At 44.5% G+C, this 19414-nt stretch overlaps 1 protein-coding gene across 2 annotated transcripts; it reads right to left on the bottom strand.

Annotated features, from left to right (window-relative positions):
- LOC141622825 (uncharacterized) lies at nucleotides 1–4008 on the bottom strand. Of its 2 annotated transcripts, XR_012533115.1 has the most exons (6): nucleotides 3651–3996; nucleotides 2630–2736; nucleotides 1500–1959; nucleotides 1137–1255; nucleotides 554–804; nucleotides 1–130 (listed from the first exon to the last, which is right to left on the bottom strand). XR_012533115.1 is itself a non-coding variant. In XM_074438843.1 (5 exons), exons 1-5 carry the CDS (start codon nucleotides 3906–3908, stop codon nucleotides 606–608), a joined length of 1143 nt encoding a protein of 380 aa, XP_074294944.1. In that variant the 5' UTR covers nucleotides 3909–4008; the 3' UTR covers nucleotides 343–605. The 2 variants fall into 2 exon arrangements, 1 of the variants encoding a protein (XP_074294944.1); XM_074438843.1 differs by lacking the exon at nucleotides 1–130 and having other exon boundaries at nucleotides 343–804; nucleotides 3651–4008.
- Nucleotides 4009–19414: the final 15406 nt, after the last annotated feature.

A 19414-nucleotide genomic window follows, 5' to 3' on the forward strand; every position in this document is an offset into this window, starting at 1 on the left:
ACAACGGAGAGACACCTTATTCCGCCTTACTTTTCAACATTCCTTTAGTAGCGGCCAAAGAAATGAGTTGATACGAAACCACTCTTAAGTGCAAATTAATGAAATGATCAAAAACCTCTGGAGTAACGACCTAAAACGACCCAAATGACTAGGTTAGAGTGCAAGTAGTAGAAGGGTATAAGGCGCTGGTACGAAACTGAAACAAGACCAGAAATGAGAGTTGTACAGGTCCTGGTGAGATGAGCTATGCAATGGTACAAAATGGTGCAACAGGAAAATCTGCCAATTGCTTGCGTACAGAACGTAGTAACATCTACATATATTATGCAGTGAACCATGCGAGACCAACCAAAACCATAATGTATTCCTCAAAAAGAATTACAGGGTGAATAGGTTAGTCTTGGATGTAAGAAACATCTCGAATAAGTTTCTGAGGTGTGACATATAACTCCTCAGATTTCAGAAGGGAGAAAAGACGTTCACGAAAAATGGTAAGAATCATTACATAAATAAGATGTCACCTATGGTGAGTTCTGCAAGGAAAAACACATACCAGAAGATCTGAAAAGATTCCACATTCCCAAATCTGTAATATCGCACTTCAGTCATACCACAGCGACAACATACGCATTCCAAGCATCTTGTTGCTGAAAACTCGAGACCTCTTCGTATTTATCATCTCGTGAGGTACCAAATCCCCGGATGCTCCTGTTTGTCTCAGTATCAGGCATTTCTCTTATCCAGAAATGAACCCTTTTAAATCCAGCTTCTTCCAAACAGTCCCTTATCTCAGGCAAGGACCATCTGCAATCCAAGAACGGCAGTAGGAACTTAAGGTCTCGTGTATCCAATAACTTAAATCATAAAGGCAGACGACAGTAGAGATTTAAGCTCTAGTGTATGAGTGTATCCAATAGCTTAAAATCATAAATCAACAGTACAACGATACCTAATATAGTAATACTACCTCAACCGCTACACAAATATTGGCCCAACAGCTCCTTTTTTGGTCCTCATTAACCAGAAATAGGGTGGCAAATTTATATTTGAATTAGGAAAAAAGTAAAGCCATAATCAAGCTTTTACCGCCACAAATCAAATGAGGTGCTAGGAAATGAGGAATGAACATGACTTACAGCCTCCAACTATAGGAGAAAGCATTGCGTATTTTCTTCTGTGGCTTGTGCAGCTGATAATGGAGGCTAATTCTGGTCATACGCTGAACTACATCAAATCCTGCTTGCTCCCAGGTATACTGTACAAATGTATACAGGTGGATAATATCAGGACATAAAAATAAACAAATGAATATCCGTCTAAAGTAACAAAAATAAACAGGCTGTATATAATTACATTGGGACAAAGTTTTAGGAAAGTAAACCTCAAGAAAAAGGACTCGAATTACAAGTTCAACCCCTCTCAATAATTGCATGCATATAGACTAGCCTATGAACCAGAATCGCACTAAAAGTATGCAACCTTGATCGACAATAACATACCGTAAAATTGGGGAATTTTCGCCGTAGCTTTAATTCCTGCTCAGATGAGGTACCACCATATAGATCCATGACAAATATGCCACCCTTTTTAGACAAAGAATCACGGGCATGCTTGAAATATAGAACGAGCTCTCTTCGTTTATGCAGGCAGCAACAGCTGTAGTTGAAAGCACAGATAATATCCCTTTCAGACGATGGCACTGAAGACACTTCTTCTAAAGTATCTTGTGTCACGTCTTTAGCTTTGTCAATGGTTACTTTTTGAATGAGATCCTCAGGACTTGATTTAACTAGCCTAGCTTCACGAGGCTGCAGAACATTTCCATGGAAGAGGGAGATCCTGGAACTATTGTCACTACCAACATCCTCAAAATTGTGTTCCATGCACCACACGAGTGCTTCATGGTCTAGATCCACACCTACAGCAGTTCTCCGGGAGTCACTCTTTAGCCACTCTGTACTGTTACACATAAGGTAATACTTAGAATAGATCAGCATATACAGCATTTGACATTGATTATAGTTTGAAACATTCCATACAGAGAAACACTAAGTATACAAATCTAATGCTATTAAAAGTCCTGAAGTGTTCTGCATTTTACCATATGTAACTGTGTAAATGCCTTGCAAGATGTATTTCACCGTAGGTAGCTTAGTGTGCTCAAATTAATGTAATACTCGTATATGATTTTTAAATCATCATTAGTTATTACGTCCATCCCGAATTAATATTTAAAAAGCTATTTTCCCAGAAACATTTTTATAAACTTGGAACCATTGCATATTGTGATAAATAAGCGTTCAAGTCGACATCATTTTTTACCACTATAGTCAAACAAGGACAATATAAACGGAATGCATGGAGAATTAAGCAGCCTGATTAGGAAGCAATGGTGTCCCAATGATTTTGTCTGCCTTGTTCGCAACAATAAACATATATTCCATATATTTCGGAGTTCCAAGCACCACAAGGTGTACGGTCTATCGTGGTTCCACGCCCACCTAGACCTCATTGACTTCTTAAGGCACTACGGTAAATGTTGTCGTTGCCATTGTGGAAAATCATATCATGAACCACAACAATCTAAAAAAGGCGATAGCTTTATGACTCTAAAGTAACTGTAGTTTACCTGAGAAGAGCAGTGCCACAAAAGTCCTCCTGGAGATGAAGAGGAGCCCTCCCTCCAACATACATCAAGAAGAACTTCTGCAAGTAGCTAATGTCCCCTTTTGGTGACTACAACCAAACAAATTACATGAAAAATGAGAATACCATTCAGCAAATTCACAATACCAAGCAATAACCCAATCTAAAACCCGTCATTAAAATTCTTAAAGGGCGCTACTTTTTACCATCCACCATATAATTTACACATTACAAGATTAGCATACGAGAAAGTCTCATAAAAAAAAGGGTAGCTAGTGTGAGTAAGCAATGACCCCAATCCAAAATCCATTAAATCCTTAAAGGGCACAAATTTCTACCCTCTTACCAATAATTTACACATTACAAATTTGCATAGTAGACTGTCTCATTTATAATAACGGGTAGCTACTAGCTAGTATGAGCAAGCAATGACCCCAATCTAAAACCCACTATTAAATCCTTAAAGGACACTACTTTCTACCCCCCATCATACTATAATCTACACCGATACAAATTCGCATACAAGACGGTCTCATACTCTCATATCCAATAATGGGTAGCTACTAGCTAGTGTGAGCAAACAATGACCCAATTTACGCCGTTACAAATTTGCATATGAGACGGTCTCATACAATACCCCAATCTAAACCTCATCATTATTTCTTTAAAGGCCACTGCTTTCTACCATCCCCCATATAATTCACATTAAAAATTCTCATACGAGACGGTCTCATAAATACTGCCTACTTAAGCCTCCTATCCAAATTGGGCACTAAAGAACACAACTTTACCCTCACTATTAAATCCATAAAAGGGCACTAATTTCTACACTCCCCCATATAATTCACACAAAACAAATTCGCATACAAGACGGTCACATTACAAATTCTCATACAAGACGGTCTCATAATCAATGACTACTTAAGCCTCCTATAAAATTGGACACTAAAGAACACAACTTTACACTGATTATCAAACTGGGCAGCTAGTATAAGTAATCAAACCTGAACAGATTGCTGATAAAGTGAGAATTTGGACGGAATTAGGGTTTTAATATGATTGTTTGGATCAATTTCTTCTTCATTATTAACTTCATCTTCTTCTTTTTCTTCTGATTCATCATTTGATAAGGAATTAGAAGGTGGGTGATTCTCAGACTGATTAACAAAGTTGTAATCTTCATCATCTGAAGCTAAGTAGGAATTTCTTTGACGTGCTGAAGGTTTTTGTTGGTGCCTTTGTTTCTTGCTGTTCTTCCCCATTATTTCTGTGGAAGTTTCTGAATTTCTGAGTGTTTGAGTGAGTGCTATGGGGGTTTTGACTTTTGAGAGGGTTTTATCACTTTTGCGAAAACTTTGACCTTGTATGTAAACGAGTCGATCTCAATCAGACTTGAATGGGTTCGGCTTAGGAGCTCGTCGTTCTCCAAATATTGATACCCAAACTCGACTCTGGTAAACTCGAGCTTGAATAGAGTTTCGTTTATCATTATGTCTTTTTTTTTTGATAAAAACCCGTAAGGGTTAATTTCTTACTATTAAATCATCGCAAACCAAAGACAACAATCAATCCGGAAGATCCGTTAGCCACCTACGTCTACCAATCACCCATGGTAAAGCATGAGCTAGACCATGTGCCACCCTATTAAAGTTTCTACGGACGAAATTAAAGGAAATAGAGTTAAACGAATTACAACGATGTAAAATATCCTGATAAATCAAAAACAATTCACTTCTTCCAGACCGTTTGTTCTTCAAATCTTCAATCACACCTCGGCAATCACTCTCGATCACCACAAGCGAAAGGCCAGCGAGTTGTGCTTCCTTAATTCCTTGAAGCACCGCCAAAGCTTCAGCAATTTCCGGAGAGACTACCCGCGTTTCTTGGACCGCCACTCCCCAAAGCACCTTCCCCGAATCATCCCTGCATACTACCCCCAACCCCGTCCCCATGCCCTCCGCCACTCCTGCATCAACATTGATTTTATGCCACCCCTCACATGGTGCCTTCCAACGCTCCCTATCGTTCACCTGCGTCCCCCTCTTTGTCTCCTTCTCCCTTTCCTCGGCCACACCATCCAGCTCCCATAAAATCTCCCTCGTCCTCCGCACAACCTCATCACCCCGCCACTCACCTCCATCAAAAAGAACCTTATTCCGCCTCTCCCAGATGGCCCAACACCCCGTCATGAACACCCCACACTCCCTCATGTCTAGCCCTCTCAACACTTCCTCAGCCCACTCCCTCACCCTTCCAAAACCCGTCCCCATTAGAACATCCACCCTCAACTCCTCCCATATCTCTTCGACCCACCCACAATCCCGGACCACATGGAGACAAGTCTCCACACAGTTTAGGCAACGAGGACACAAATTATCCGTCAATTCCATACGGGCTGCTATGTTCTTTCTAGTAGCTATAGCATCGTTGCATAGCTGCCAAAAGAACACTTTGACTCGGGGCAAAACTGGTGTTTTCCAAATCTTACCCCAAAGCCATTTCTCCTGCTCATAACGTGACTGACCCGCCACCTCTCTATTGCTTTCCTCCATCATGAGTCGATACGCTGACTTAACAGAATAGTCACCATATTTCTCCGGCTCCCAACACCAATCGTCAGGCGGCCTTGTATCGCTGAGACAAATTTGTAAAATACGAGTACTTTCAAATGGGAGAAACAAGCTGTTTACCTTATCAATATCCCATCCATGCCCATCGACGTTAAGCAGCTCGGCCACCCTCATATCTTCATTCGCCATTCCACGAGGAGATATGATGCGCATTGAGCTTGTGCCAGGAACCCACGGGTCACACCAGACCCGCGTGCTCACCCCATCCCCTATTCGTTTTCGTGCTCCCAGCCGGATCACTTCCTTAGCATCCCAAATTCCCCTCCATGTATAGCTGGGGCTCGTACCAAGGTCAGCCTCCATAAACTCCCTCCCATGAAAATATTTCCCCTTAAGCACCCGTACCATCAAGCAGTTGTCCTCCGTCATCAATCTCCAAGCTTGCTTACCAAGAAGGGCCAAGTTGAATTTATGGAAGTCTCGAAAACCCATCCCACCCTGGTATTTAGGCCGACACATTTTGTTCCACGCCACCCACGGTATCTTTCTCTTTCCATTATCTGAGCCCCACCAGAATCTCGACACAAGAGAGCGAAGTTCATTGCAAAAATTAGCCGGCAGCCTAAAAACACTCATCGCAAAGGTTGGAACTGCTTGGCCTATAGCCTTTATGAGTATCTCCTTCCCCGCCTTACTGAGCAGCTTGCCTCGCCATCCTTGTAACCGCTTGCTAATCTTGTCCCGAATCAAATTAGAGAGCCCCTGCTTCGACCTACCAATAACAGTAGGAAGACCCAAATACCGTTCCTGCTCATGCACTTCCCGAACGTTCAAAACTCCCAGGACCCGTTCTCGTCGTGCATTGGATGTACCTCGGCTGAAAGATATAGTGGTTTTGTCGAGGTTGACTTGTTGCCCAGATGCTCGTTCATAGTCACGGAGTATATTTCGCACAACCATCGCTTCGTCCTCCTTTGCCCGCGTGAAAATGATACTATCGTCTGCAAACAAAAGGTGTGAGACAATCGGTGCTTGAGGAGCTACCCTAATTCCCTTAAGTGATCCGTTTTCGACATTCCTCCGTATTAGATTCGACAACACTTCCGCGCATAGAATAAAGAGGTAAGGGGACAAAGGATCACCTTGTCGAATCCCTCGTTCAGGAACAAATTTCTCGGACAGCGACCCATTCACCGAAACCTTATAGGAAACGGTCGTGACACAACCCATCACTCGGTTGACCCACATCTCGTCGAAACCCATACGCAGCAACACCGCCTCCAAAAACCTCCACTCCACTCGATCATAAGCCTTGGCCATATCTAATTTGAGAGCCATATGTCCTCCATTACTTCGTGTGTTTTTCATATAATGGAATAGTTCAAAGGCCACTAGAATATTATCCGTGATTAACCGACCCGGGGTAAATGCACTCTGGTTCTCCGAAACAATTTCCCCCAAGAATTTCTTCAACCTATTTGCAAGCACCTTGGAGACTAATTAAAGACCACATTAAACAAGCTGATAGGGCGAAAATCTTGCATTTTATCAGGTTCTTTCTTCTTCGGTATCAAGACAATATTAGTTTCATTCATACCTTCCGGAAACGGCGCTCCATTAAGAATATTCAACACACACCGGGTCACAGCTGGTCCAACGATATGCCAATAGGTCTGGTAAAAGAGACCGTTCATTCCATCGAGACCTGGGGCTTTAAGAGGATGCATCTGGTTTAACGCCTCAACGACCTCTTCCCCGCGGTATTCCTCCCTTAACCCCTCATTCATAGCATCCGTCACTCTCCCTTCAATTCCTATGAGCAGCTGATCAAAATTCTCCGGTTGATCCGAAGTAAACAATCCCCGAAAGTACCTCACAGCACATGCGGCCATTCCTTGTCTATCACATACCACTCGCCCCCTCTCATCAATAAGTTTAGCTATGTGGTTCTTCTCCTTTCTTTGACTCGCTTTTTGATGAAAAAATTTTGTATTTCTATCACCATCTCGAAGCCATAGAGCTCTAGATCTTTGCCTCCAAAAGCTTTCTTCCTGTTTCAAAAGGTCCGCAATATCTTTCACAATTTTACGCCGTTCGTTAACTTCCCGCGCTGATCGTCCTCCTTCATTCAACCACTTCAGCCTCTTTCGTTTTTTCTGTAAGTCTCGCATGACCTTACCAATGCTTACTCCCTTCCAATTTTGCAACTCAACCGCACAACGCTGTAACGAAGAGATTAGCTCCCCATCATCCGCATCCCAGGCCCTCTGCACGGCATCTTCACAGCCATCCTGTCCCACCCATATCTGTTCGAAACGGAACCTCTTAGGAGCCCTCCCCTCCGCATCCCCTCGCCCATTAAGCAGAGCCTTAATAGGTGCATGATCAGACCACTCCCTATCAAGGTGTAAGAGTTTAGCATAAGGAAACTTATCGGACCATTCCCCATTAACCATAGCCCGATCCAATCTACATTGTCTATTCGCATCTCCTTCTTGACCATTATCAAACGTGAACTCATACCCCTCGTAAGGTATATCCCTCAACCCACACTCATCGACCGCATCCCGAAAATTATTCATTTGCCATTGCATACGCGAGCCCCCTTTCATTTCTGTGGAGTAAAGGATCTCATTAAAGTCACCCTGGCACACCCATGGTAAGGAAGACATCGATGCAAGAATCCTTAGCTGCTGCCACGACAAGTGACGGTCTTGAACCGCCGGCCACCCGTAGAACCCCGTAACCCGCCATTTATCCTCCCCTTCTCCAACTTCCACATCTATATAATGTATCGTCGCTGAAATAACCGAGCAAACATTATTTTTCTTCCATAAAAATGCTAAACCCCCAGACTTTCCCACACAATCAACCGCATACCCTTCATACTCATCCAACCTTCTCCTAAGTTTGTGCATTTCTGTACTACGAAGCTTTGTCTCGCACAAAAAGACAAAGCTCGGGGCCTCCTTTCGGAGTAAGTTACAGAGACCGCCTACCGCAGCCGGGTTGCCCAAACCCCTGCAGTTAAGGCTCAAAATACTCATTGGGCCCGGCGGGGTTGAGCGCCTTCAACCTCCGCCTCAGATGAATACACATCCATATCGCAATGAAATCTCTTTGCCACTACCTCCTCGTCATCCTCCTGCCCATCTCGTCTCCTTTTTGACCCCATCTCAACTCCACTCCCATGAACAGTTGTCACTCCCCTTTCCGTCACTTCAGCTCGCTGCACCCTCGTCCAGGTACCACCCTTAGGAAGAACCTTACTCCCCTTACCAACATCATCAGACCCCCTGTTCAGCTCTACACTACCCTTCTCGTGCTCCCCTCCGCCATCCCCTAATTCCCTTTCCTCGACCATATTACAACCTACCAACTCCTCCACCTCCCCTGCCTGCTCTCCACTCGCACTTACTACAGCAAACATACCATCTCCCCCTTCATCCCGTTTTTGAGACTTTTTATGTTTCAGCGAGACCGCAATATTTTGTAGTTTATTAATCATAGCTTCGATGTCTAGTTCCTCTTTTTTCATCTTCTCCGCTTCAAAATCTGAGTTTAAGTTCCTGGCCGCTTTCATAGGTATGGGCCCTGTTGTCTTTATCAGCTTCCTCGGAGAAGCACGGAGCCAATCCCCAAATTGCAGTTCGTGTTCCTCATACGGACCTTCCTCACAATCTCTTTCCCCATGACCCATCACCCCACAGCCATAGCAGAAATTTGGGAGCCTCTCGTATTTTACATCAAATCGAACCACCTCCCCTCCGCGCATTTTAACAGCTACCGAAGCTTTAACTGCCTGGCGAACATCATGAAGAATCCGTATTCTAATAGCCCTATCCACCCCGTCACTATCATCTTCCCCTTTCGCAACAAAAGTCCCCAACTGTCCACTTAGTCTCTGTATATTACTCTCATTACTTCTCCCGCTGATAGGTAGGTCGTAAATCCGAACCCATATAGGTAGGCAATACAGTGGCACATCCATCATCTTCCCATTCTCGTTAGGTTCATTGAAACACCACACTGCTTTATCGAAATGCCAAGGCTGCCCTTCCAGGACCTTCTCCTTCTCCCGGATATCAGGAAATTTGAAAACAAAGAGCTTCTCTTTCGCATCAACAATATTACCTATAATCGGTTTAATTGGGTTCCATAGTTTTGTCATAGTATCAATTACTGCTTTCGCATTGACCGCCTTCGTCGTCCAAATTTTTCCCACCAGGGTTAGGTTATGCTTTTGTTGTTCCCTCCCTTCTCCCGGTTCCCACTCGAAAATTCCAGAGTCCCCGCCATCACTCCCCATAATCTCCTTTCCATGTCGTCGATTAGGGTTTGTACCCATATCGAGAGGCAAAATCGAACAAACGAAAACGAACGAACAGAAAAAAAGAAAGCGCAAGAAAAAGAACCGTTAATAGCAGCAGAATCCCCACGTCAAGACGGAAGGAAAGAGCCCCAATCGATGAAGGAAAGAGCAAAGACGAGCCTAGACCAAGATCTCCATAGGAAGAAACCCTAGGAGCAGTTTTTTATTTGGAGTTATTATTTTAGTGTTTCTTTAGATTGGGATCGTTACATCATTATGTCTTTTTTATTAACTTCTACAGTAGTATTTAAGAAATAACTAAAATTAGTAATTGTTTTTAAAGAAATGCAATATAATTGGAAAATGGTTAGATATAATATTATATCATAACTATAGATACCAAAATAACCTACAAAATAAATTTAGTACGAGTATAATTTAAAATACACACCAATAAAAATTAAAAACGAGCTTCTAACCCGACCTTGTTGACCTCAGAAGGTGCTCTGCTCGAGCTCGATTTAGAATTTGGTTCGAGCCGAGCTGGTTTTAAGGGTCGGGTATCCGGCTTTATTCATTTGCAGCCCTTAGCTTTTTTAAGGGTTTAGTAGCTTTATAATGAGCTAAATAATTCTATAGCTCATTCAATAACTTTACAAAGAAGTTTGTAACTTTCATTTGGCCATATAATATTTTTTTTTCCAGGAAAAAATAAAAAGAAAAAGTTAGATGAGAGTCGATGCAACACATTGAGATGCACTATACTAAAATGTTACTATATGAACAATAGGTCTTGGTATAGACGGGTGGGGCAAACAGACGGGTAAAGACCTCTAATAAAATGGGTAGGGGGACAAGGTGGGGCACCCTCCATGTGCTTCCCACTTTATGGCAAATGGGTATTTTGTGAGGGAAAATGGTATCCGTCTATACGTATAGACGGATAGTGTCCGTCTATAATGAGAATTTGTGCTATATGAAACATGAAGGTATCGTATGCTTAGTCAGGCCCGTCTAACTAGGGGTGCTCTATGTGCATTTGCACTAAGCCTCAAATTTTTAGGGCCCACACTTTGGCATTACCCACCATATATTAATTGAGAAAAGGACTCTACTCCTACTCCACATTCCAATCCTCTTATTCCTCTCTTAATCATCTCCTTCCCCAAATAAAATTAATTTCTTTCCCAAAAAAATTAAATTTACTCTTTAATTTTTAATCTAACATTTTTTTTTCAATCTTTAAATATGATTGTCCCAAATCAATTCCTCACAAATCATTCAAGTTTACAATTAAAGAGATTAGAATCAAAATTTTGTCCCTTTGTCGGTTTCAATGGTCGACAAAAATCTTATATTTACACTTGGGTTTCAAAAGAATCGAAATAGGTATAAATTTAGTTACAATTTAATGAATTTAATGATAATCCATTTGCAACTATTGGAGAGAGGACAAGGAGTCGGAGATCGGTCAGTCGTGATGCCGACGATAGTTCTGAAATCTGGCAACAATAAGGTTGTTTCGGTTTATCACATATTTTTATTTTTAATATCATGTTACCTAGAATAAGAAAATTTGATACTGAATCCGAGAAAAGAAAGAAAAAGCAGCGAATAGAGCAGTTAGTTCAGCCTCAAAGTGGTGCACTGGAAAAAAAATTTGTGGGGTACTTCTAATACTGAAAATATTAATGATAATGATGGTGTTGTTGTTAGGTTCATATACCTATTATTAGACTCCTCTAATAGAGAACTAATTAACTTGTTAATTATATGTTCTTTAGATCTAGTGCATGCATAACAAAATAATAGATTTATAAGAAAACAATGTCCCTTACATTGTTAATTTCGGTTTTATGGGCACAAGTAAGGTCTCCTACCTTCACTTGTTCTTGAGCTATAATGAGTATTAGGATGATCCTCCAAAGACCTCAAGTATAGAAGTCACTCCTCTTGATTGCACCCAAGATTATCCCTTATCCCCACTAAATAATATTTGCTAGATATTTGTTTAGTAGTTTATCTTAAAATTGATTACTAATACTCATATATTACACTAATAATATTAGTAATCTTTTATGAACAATTTGAATCAAAAATCTCATGTTTTGATCAAGAAGAAGATGAATATGTGAGAGGTTGCATGTGAAGCATCTTGTGAGAGAATGAGTGGAAAAATAATAAGAACCAAAAATGTCCTCTCTCATCCTCTATGTTCCGGCCGCATGCTCTTAATAAGAGCAATTTGGTCTTCTCAAAAAATCTCGTGCAAATGCTTTATAAATAGTCTCATATATGGTAGAGTGAACATGACAAGTGTTGTTGTTGTCATGAGCTTTTTAGACAAAATAGAAGACATAGGACAAGTGTCCTATATCCTCTAAAAACGGTGCAAATGCTCTTATTATGGTCCATTTTTGTCTTATAATATTTGTCCCACAAATGCTTATAAGTCTTATGATTAATTATCTTACATAATTAAATATTAATTTGGTCATACAACAATTATGTGACAAATTAATAAACATATATCTACTCAACTTATTGAATAATATTTTATCATTATATCAACATATAATGGGTCTCATAATAGTTAGTTAGTTTAATTTACAACCTCTTGTAAATGCAAATAACTAATTACCTCTACCTCGAAACATTTATAAAACCTCAACATAATTTAGTGAATTAACATATTAATCCACTAAATATGATCTTATTTAATCACATTATAATAAGATACATTTTTCCTCTCATAAATATAAATTGTTCATATTTAAGGAATTAATCAACTTGTATCGACATACAATTAATTAACTTTATAGATAAGGGCATCATCCTTTAGGTGTGACCTTAAGGGATCAACTGACCACCACCGTCTCACGACAGTAACGTCAAACTCTAGCAAGTCAATCGTTACCGATTCATGTTGATCAGTTGACTATATAATTGAATCATCCCTTACGTATTCTTTATATGAGATTTAATAATGATATTTAAATTATGTGATCGCACTATTGTTGAGGACACATTTCCCAACAGTTGTGGACTGTGGTGAATGAAAGTGTTGTAATTTTTGATAATTATGATTCTTGTGACTCTGACTCCCTTATAGACAACAAAGATTATTTGTAGCTTACTTTAATATTTTATATAAATGTTCTTTGATTTTGTAGACCTCATTTTTTTTTTTTGCACCGGGCCTCCACTTTTCTTGAGGCGGCCTTGTGCTTAGTATGTAATGCACTATACTAAAACTTTTTCCCATCTATAAAATATAATTAAAAGGCTACCCTAAAATGACAAATAAACGCCACCTAAATAAACCGCGTAGGATCCAAAAAGCCACCTAGATTAAAATTTAATGTGACATGGCATATTTAAATGTGATGTTGCATTAATCTGACATGGCGAATCAATGTGATACGGATTATCAATTTATTATTACATGACATTATTTTAAATCATTTATCTATAAATTAATTTTGTTCCGGGCGTAATTCCAGAGCAAGTATAGTTACCACCCTTGGCTTGTTGAATGATGTCTTGAGTTGGATTCTCCTTTGGTCTCAATCGTTCCTCACGGCCTCTCCTGCAACAATGAACGAACCGAGGGCTTGGCTTTGTGCCAAGCGTACTCACTCCGACGCTCAAGTCAGTAAACTTAAGAGATAAGTTGTTACTTGGCTGAATGTGTATTATAGAGAGATAAGGAAGATATTACCAGATGAATAGTGTATTTAGGTTTAGTTGTGGATTAGTTCGGATCCTTTCCTCAATGAAGGTTGAGGAGTATTTATAGGCTTTCACCTTTTGTCACGTAGTGGCCAAGTGGCCAAGTGGCTAGTAGGTGGAAAGACTGATCCACCCCTCGGCCGAGGGGCCTATGGCTGGCCGGCGGATCCTGTTGACTCGCCGCCGAGGGGTCTTGGATATGAGTACGCGGATATGTGTCATTTGGCAGGTTACCATGCCGAGACCAGGCGACGGGCCGATGGGCTGCATCGGCTAGATTGTCCAAGTCGTTGACTTGCTGTGGATATCTTTGACCTTGCTCAATCATGTTGACTTGGTCAGCGGTGCAGAATATGCCCCATCAATTTGCCCCCAGCGTAGTCTATGTCGTGGTATGGGCTCCGATGTATGTTTGAGCGTATATTCTGCGCAAGTAATTTGTAAAAAATTTCCTGCATCGGCTTCTTTTGCCTCGGCTTGGTCTTTCTTAGGCCGTACCATATCCCCCCTCCACATGGATGCGTAAAGGGCATCCGATGTGGAAAAGAAAGTGACGCTGGCCGAGACCAGGGTTGAGAGTGCCGGTTGTTTTTGATTGCCCCCCGCCGGCGCTTTCTAGCTTGGTTGATTATGTGGCCGGCGGAGAGCAGATGCTTGGGAATTTGTTGAGGAAGGTGAATAGGCAAGGAGATATGAATAGGCGTGTTGAAGACGCTTGGTCACTGTTGCATTGATTGACGTCTAACTGTTGCAATGATTGACATCCCGTGGTTGCATGTCCGACACGTGTCTGCACGCTGATTGGTTGACGCTTCATGGGCTTTTCCCTATAAATAGGGCAGTTGCTCCGTGAAATTGGTCACCAATTTCATTCTCCAAAATTTTCCTCTAAACTTTCGAAGGTTTCTTTGTCTTCTAATTTTCTCAGTTGTCATTCCGGCGAGTGTTTTTCTTCAAGGTAAACAAACGAACTTCTTCTCTTTATTTTGTTGAACAATTATTGCTATTATGTCTTCTGCTGACGCCGGGACTAGCACTTCTGTGCCGGAGGGTTCCCCGTTGCGTCTTGATGGGGAGGAGATACTAGACGCCATTCCGATAAGGTTTGGGGGCCCTAGGTCTCCTTCTCCCGTAGTCGATCCACCATTCCGGAGGGACGGGAGGATGAGGGTGACGATCTTGATGAGGATGAGGGGACCCCTTCGATGGTGGGAGGTCGTCTGTCCGGATCATGGCGAGCCCGCACGATTGGTCTTGAACGTGGTTGGTCTCATAAGTTCGCCGATTGTTCCGGCGAGACATTTTTCGGAGGCCATTTCTCATTCGGCGAGGGGTATAAGATCGTTATTCCTAAGAAGGGTCAGGCGGTCTGTTGCCCTCCACCGGGTCACACCGGCGTGTACATCGGGCATCCGGAGTATGGGCGCGGTTTCCTCGAATAAATACGTCGTGGCCATTATCGGTGCTATGAACGTCGCGGTGGCCCAACTACATCCGCTGGCCATGAGGACGATAGTTGGCTTTGTGTGGCTTTGTCTCTTTAGGGGGGGAGATCCCGACAGTCAACTTATTCCGCCGACTTCACGGTCTTGGCCGTCAATTTCCGGTAAAGTGGGGTGGTACGGCGTACGACAGACGGAGCCAGGCTATGTCTCCGTGAACAAGCTTACTTCTTGCAAGGCGGCAACGGCGGTGGGTGTATGTCCAAGTCTTGGGAGGATTACCCTTTGCCTCGGTCTTTCCGAGCCTGTTCGCTTTCGGTGTGAGAACCGGGAAGAGTACGATAAATGTATCTCCCGGGGTAAGGCTAAGATGGATGCTTCGATGGTCCTTCTTGCGAGGATGAGAAGCGGGCGTCATTGTTTGACGCCGAGAAGGGATGGCTGCCCCAGGCTCGGATTATTCTTGAGGATGAGCTGCTTGGCCACGTCGGCCTCATCCGGCCCTCGGCCCGGGGTGAGTGGGGTCGGTGTGAGGCCCACCTTAGCTTGTTATGTTCCTGTTTTTAGAGCTATGTTTCATTTCTTTCATGTAATTCCTTGCTTGATTGCTTAGACCGGTCGGCAGAATCTGTCCGAGAGTACCTTAAAGAGGATAGGCCTTGATAAGGACGGGAAGGTCGTTCAAAGACATCCTACGGTGAAAAAAGTGATCGTAGACCGGCTCCTAACGACCTTATGGAGAAGCGGTGAAGTCGTTGGATCGTCGGCGGCCCAAGTACGGGTTCTCGGAGGCGTGCGAAGAGAACAAAGAAAGGAGCGTCCAGTGGCGGCGACGGCATCGGTGTCCACTCCCTCCTCGACCCCGGTGGTGCGAAGGATAATGTGGAGATTATCGACATCACCGACAAGGTGGTGACCGTTGCTAAGGGTCCTTCTTCCCCAAAGAAGAGAAAGGAGCCACCACCTGCTTCCCCGCTGATTCGGGGAGAGGCCACCGGCCCTCCAACTAAGAGGGTCCAAACTGGTACGGATCTAACTTGCGGTTCGGATTTAGCCGGTTCGTTGGACATCCACGATGACCGGCTTTCGATGTGTCAATGCAAGGTGACATGGATGCTCTGTGTAAATTTTTGTAGATTCTCCTCGGCGACCGCCGTTCTTGCTGAACGGCAATCGGGAAGCGACTGAGAAGGCTAGTGAGAGGGCGGGTGACAGAAATGTCATCGTTGACTCCTCGGCTCAGAAGATTTCTGCCTCCGAGCTTGTGGCAGAGGGTGCGAAACTGTATAAGAGGCTGGGGAGGTGGACCCAACAAGCCGGCTCCTACATCACGGAGCGGGGAGAAAACTATGGCCCAAGCTGCGCACTTTGCCGCAAAGCTTAAACTGGATCTCTCTGCCGCAAAGGGGGAAGCCGCGAAGGCTAAACTGGATCTCTCTTTTGCCACGAAGCGCGTGGAGGAAGTTGAGAAGTTGCTGGGGGCCGAGAGGGCCAAAGTTGAGGAAGCTGATGCCGCCACCGCCAAGATGATGGAAGTGCGGAACAGGTATAGGGATGCTTATGACGCCGTGGTTGCCAAGAGGGATCAGTGGAAAGATCAGTTCGACAACCAGGCGGAGGCGCTCAGGGACGCGCAGGCTGCCGTTGCCCAAAAGGAGAAGGATATTGAAATGCTTCAAGATGATCTCCTCCCTAAAATGTGTGCCCAGTTTCGGGACCGGGCCGAGGAGGCGACCAGGGAGGCAATTAAGAAACTTCTCCCCGACGGCACCTTTCCGTGGGATAAATTTGACCAGCTTCTGGATGAGATGGCTGATGCTGCGGAAGCAGCGGATGCGGAGGCGGCGAAGGCGGCTCAGATAGCTGAGGCCAAGGTGGCCTGTGATGCAGAGGTGAAGGAGGGTGACGGGCTAAAGGTACTTGAAAATGTCGAGCCCTCTTCTGAGCCGGCCACCGAAGATGCTTTATTCTGGCGATGGAGGGAAGCAACGGCGCATAGGGAGACGGGCGGTCGTCACCAGACTCACCCGGCGTCTCGGATAGCTTTAGCTGTTCGGGGGCCAATTATTGAGCCTTCTCTCCCTGCCATCTTTTGGCGCTTCAAATCCCAAGTCTGTAACCTTTTGTTTTTTTGTTTCCTAGCTTTTGTAAAGCTTTGGTAGGTAGAGTTTAGGCTATCCCTAAGGGGACGGCCGTCGTTTGTACTCTCCTTGCAATCATTTTCAATAAAGTTTTGTCTTTTCGGTCCTCGGCTTGGCCGGGACTTTTGTCACGAACCTTTGCTTTTCTTGCGTTATTAATTGAGTGCCTTCGTTTTTACCGCCAAAGACATGGGCCGAGGCGATTAGAATACATATCTCAACCGTGTCTAACGTCTTTAGTGTATTGCTTGATTTGCGTCTCTACCGCACCGAGTCTATGTTCCTGCTAGCATATCGGTCGTTGTGTCCCCGTCGCTCTCGGCTTTGGCCGAGGTAATCGAGGTTACGGCTCGATAGCGCGTATCGGTCATTGTGTCCCCGTCGCTCTCGGCTAGGGCCGAGGTAATCGGGGTTATGGCTCGATAGCATTCGTAACTGTAGGCATATTGACCGCCAGACTTGCGTCTCAACTGCACTGAGTATACGTTTCTTCTAGCGTATCGGTCGTTGTGTCTCGTCGCTCTCGGCTTTGGCCGAGGTAATCGGGGTTACGGCTCGATAGCGCGATCGGTCATTGTGTCCCGTCGCTCTCGGCTAGGGCCGAGGTAATCGGGGTTATGGCTCGATAGCATTCGTAACTGTAGGCATATTGACCGCCAGACTTGCGTCTCAACTGCACTGAGTGTACGTTTCTTCTTTGGGTGACCGACCGGTGGCAACTTTATGGAGGGGACAAGTACTTTGATGGAAAATTTGGGTGATTCTTCATTTGTTATGATTACGCGTTGGGGTATCCACAATGGGCTTGGACACCTCCGCCGCTATACAAAGTACTTTCTTAAGTTGTCGGTATTCCAATGGCTCATCAAAGGCACACCCTCCATGTCCGTCAGCCGGTATGTACCCGGCCTCATCTCTTCAACCACTTTGTAGGGACCCTCCCAGTTGGCCGTCAGCTTACCGTGAATGTTTCCTTTGTTGGTGGCAGCTGACTTCCTTAGGACTAGGTCTCCTATTTTTAAGTCCCTTTTGTGGACCCTTCGGTTGTAGGCTCTTCTCATCCGGTTTTGATATACCGCCAAGTTGAGACGTCTTGTATCTCGGCTTTCTTCGACCAGGTGTCAGGAGGCTTTCGAGGCCCTCCTCGTTTTCACCGGGTTAAAGGTAGCCGTTCAATGTCGGCACCGTTGCTTCAATTGGTAGGACTCGCGGAACCGTAGACCAGGTGGAAGGGGGTGTACCCCGTTGCTTCTTTCTCCGTGGTCCGAAGGGACCACAGGACGCCGGGTAGTTCGTCGGCCCACCTTCCCTTAAGGTCTTCAATCGTTTTCTTCAAACCGTTGAGGATTGTTTTGTTGGCTTCCGCCGCCCGTTGCTCGTGGGTGGCATACGGAGGAGTACGCAAACTTGATGTCAAGCTCTTCCAACCAGTTCATTATCGTGTCGCTCCAAAATTCTCGCCGTGGTCGAATACCATAACTTGGGGCAACCCGAAGCGAGTTATCACATTTTCCCAAATTACCTTTCTCGACGGCCATTTGTGGTCTTCGCTGCATCTGCTACGCCTTCTACCCATTTGGTGAAGTAATCAACGGCGACGATTAAGAACTTCCTTCCTCCGGAGGTTGTGGGGAAGGGTCCTAGCATGTCCATCCCCCATCGTGCGAAAGGAAGGGGACTAAGCACCGGTTGTAGGTCCCGGGAGGGAGCGTGTACACGGGGCATGCATCCGAGTTTGTGCATTTCTTGGTCTTTGTTCTGGAATCTTGAAGCATGGTGGGCCAGAAGTAGCCAGCTCGGAGAGCTTTGTGGGCTAGTGTTCTTGCCCCCATGTGGTGTCCACAGATGCCTTCGTGAATCTCTGTTAGTATCAGTTCTGCGTCGGCTGGACCGACGCACTTCAAGAGTGGTCTTATTACGGATCTTCTGTACAGTTCCCCTTCGAACACCAAGTACCTGGTGGCGATCCTTTTCATTTTGGCCGAGGGATTGCGGCCCTCCGGCAATTCACCTGTGAGTTTGTATTTCATGATCGGGGTCATCCACGTTGTCTCGGTCTCTATGTTGCCCACCATGCCGACAGTCTCCGTGATGCTCTTCGCATTCCTGATATCTACCAGCACGGTTCGGCTGACATTCTTGACGGTTGAGCTGGCAAGTTTGGAGAGAGCGTCGGCCCGGTTGTTCTCGGATCTGGGAACGCATTGGATTTGGAAAGATTTCAATTTCGCTATGTCGGATATTACCCTCTCTAGGTACCTTACCATTCCGTCGTCCCGAGCCTCAAACTCCCCTCTGATTTGGTTAGTAACCAACAGTGAGTCTGTCTTCAACACAATGTGTTCTGCTCCGGCGGCCCTAGCTAGCTCGACTCCGGTTATCACCGCCTCGTATTCGGATTCGTTGTTCGAGGCCGAGAAAGTGAACTTCAAGGCGTACTCAAACTCGTCTCCGTTTGGGCTGATGATAAGGATGCCGGCTCCTGAGCTGTTCGTCGTGGAGGAGCCGTCGGTGTAAACCTCCCATATGCCTGGGTTTGGCTCTTCTTGATATGTGCATTCGGCCAGGAAA

The sequence above is a fragment of the Silene latifolia genome, chromosome X (genome assembly GCF_048544455.1).
Source record: "Silene latifolia isolate original U9 population chromosome X, ASM4854445v1, whole genome shotgun sequence".
In the NCBI taxonomy this organism is placed as follows: Eukaryota; Viridiplantae; Streptophyta; class Magnoliopsida; order Caryophyllales; family Caryophyllaceae; genus Silene; species Silene latifolia.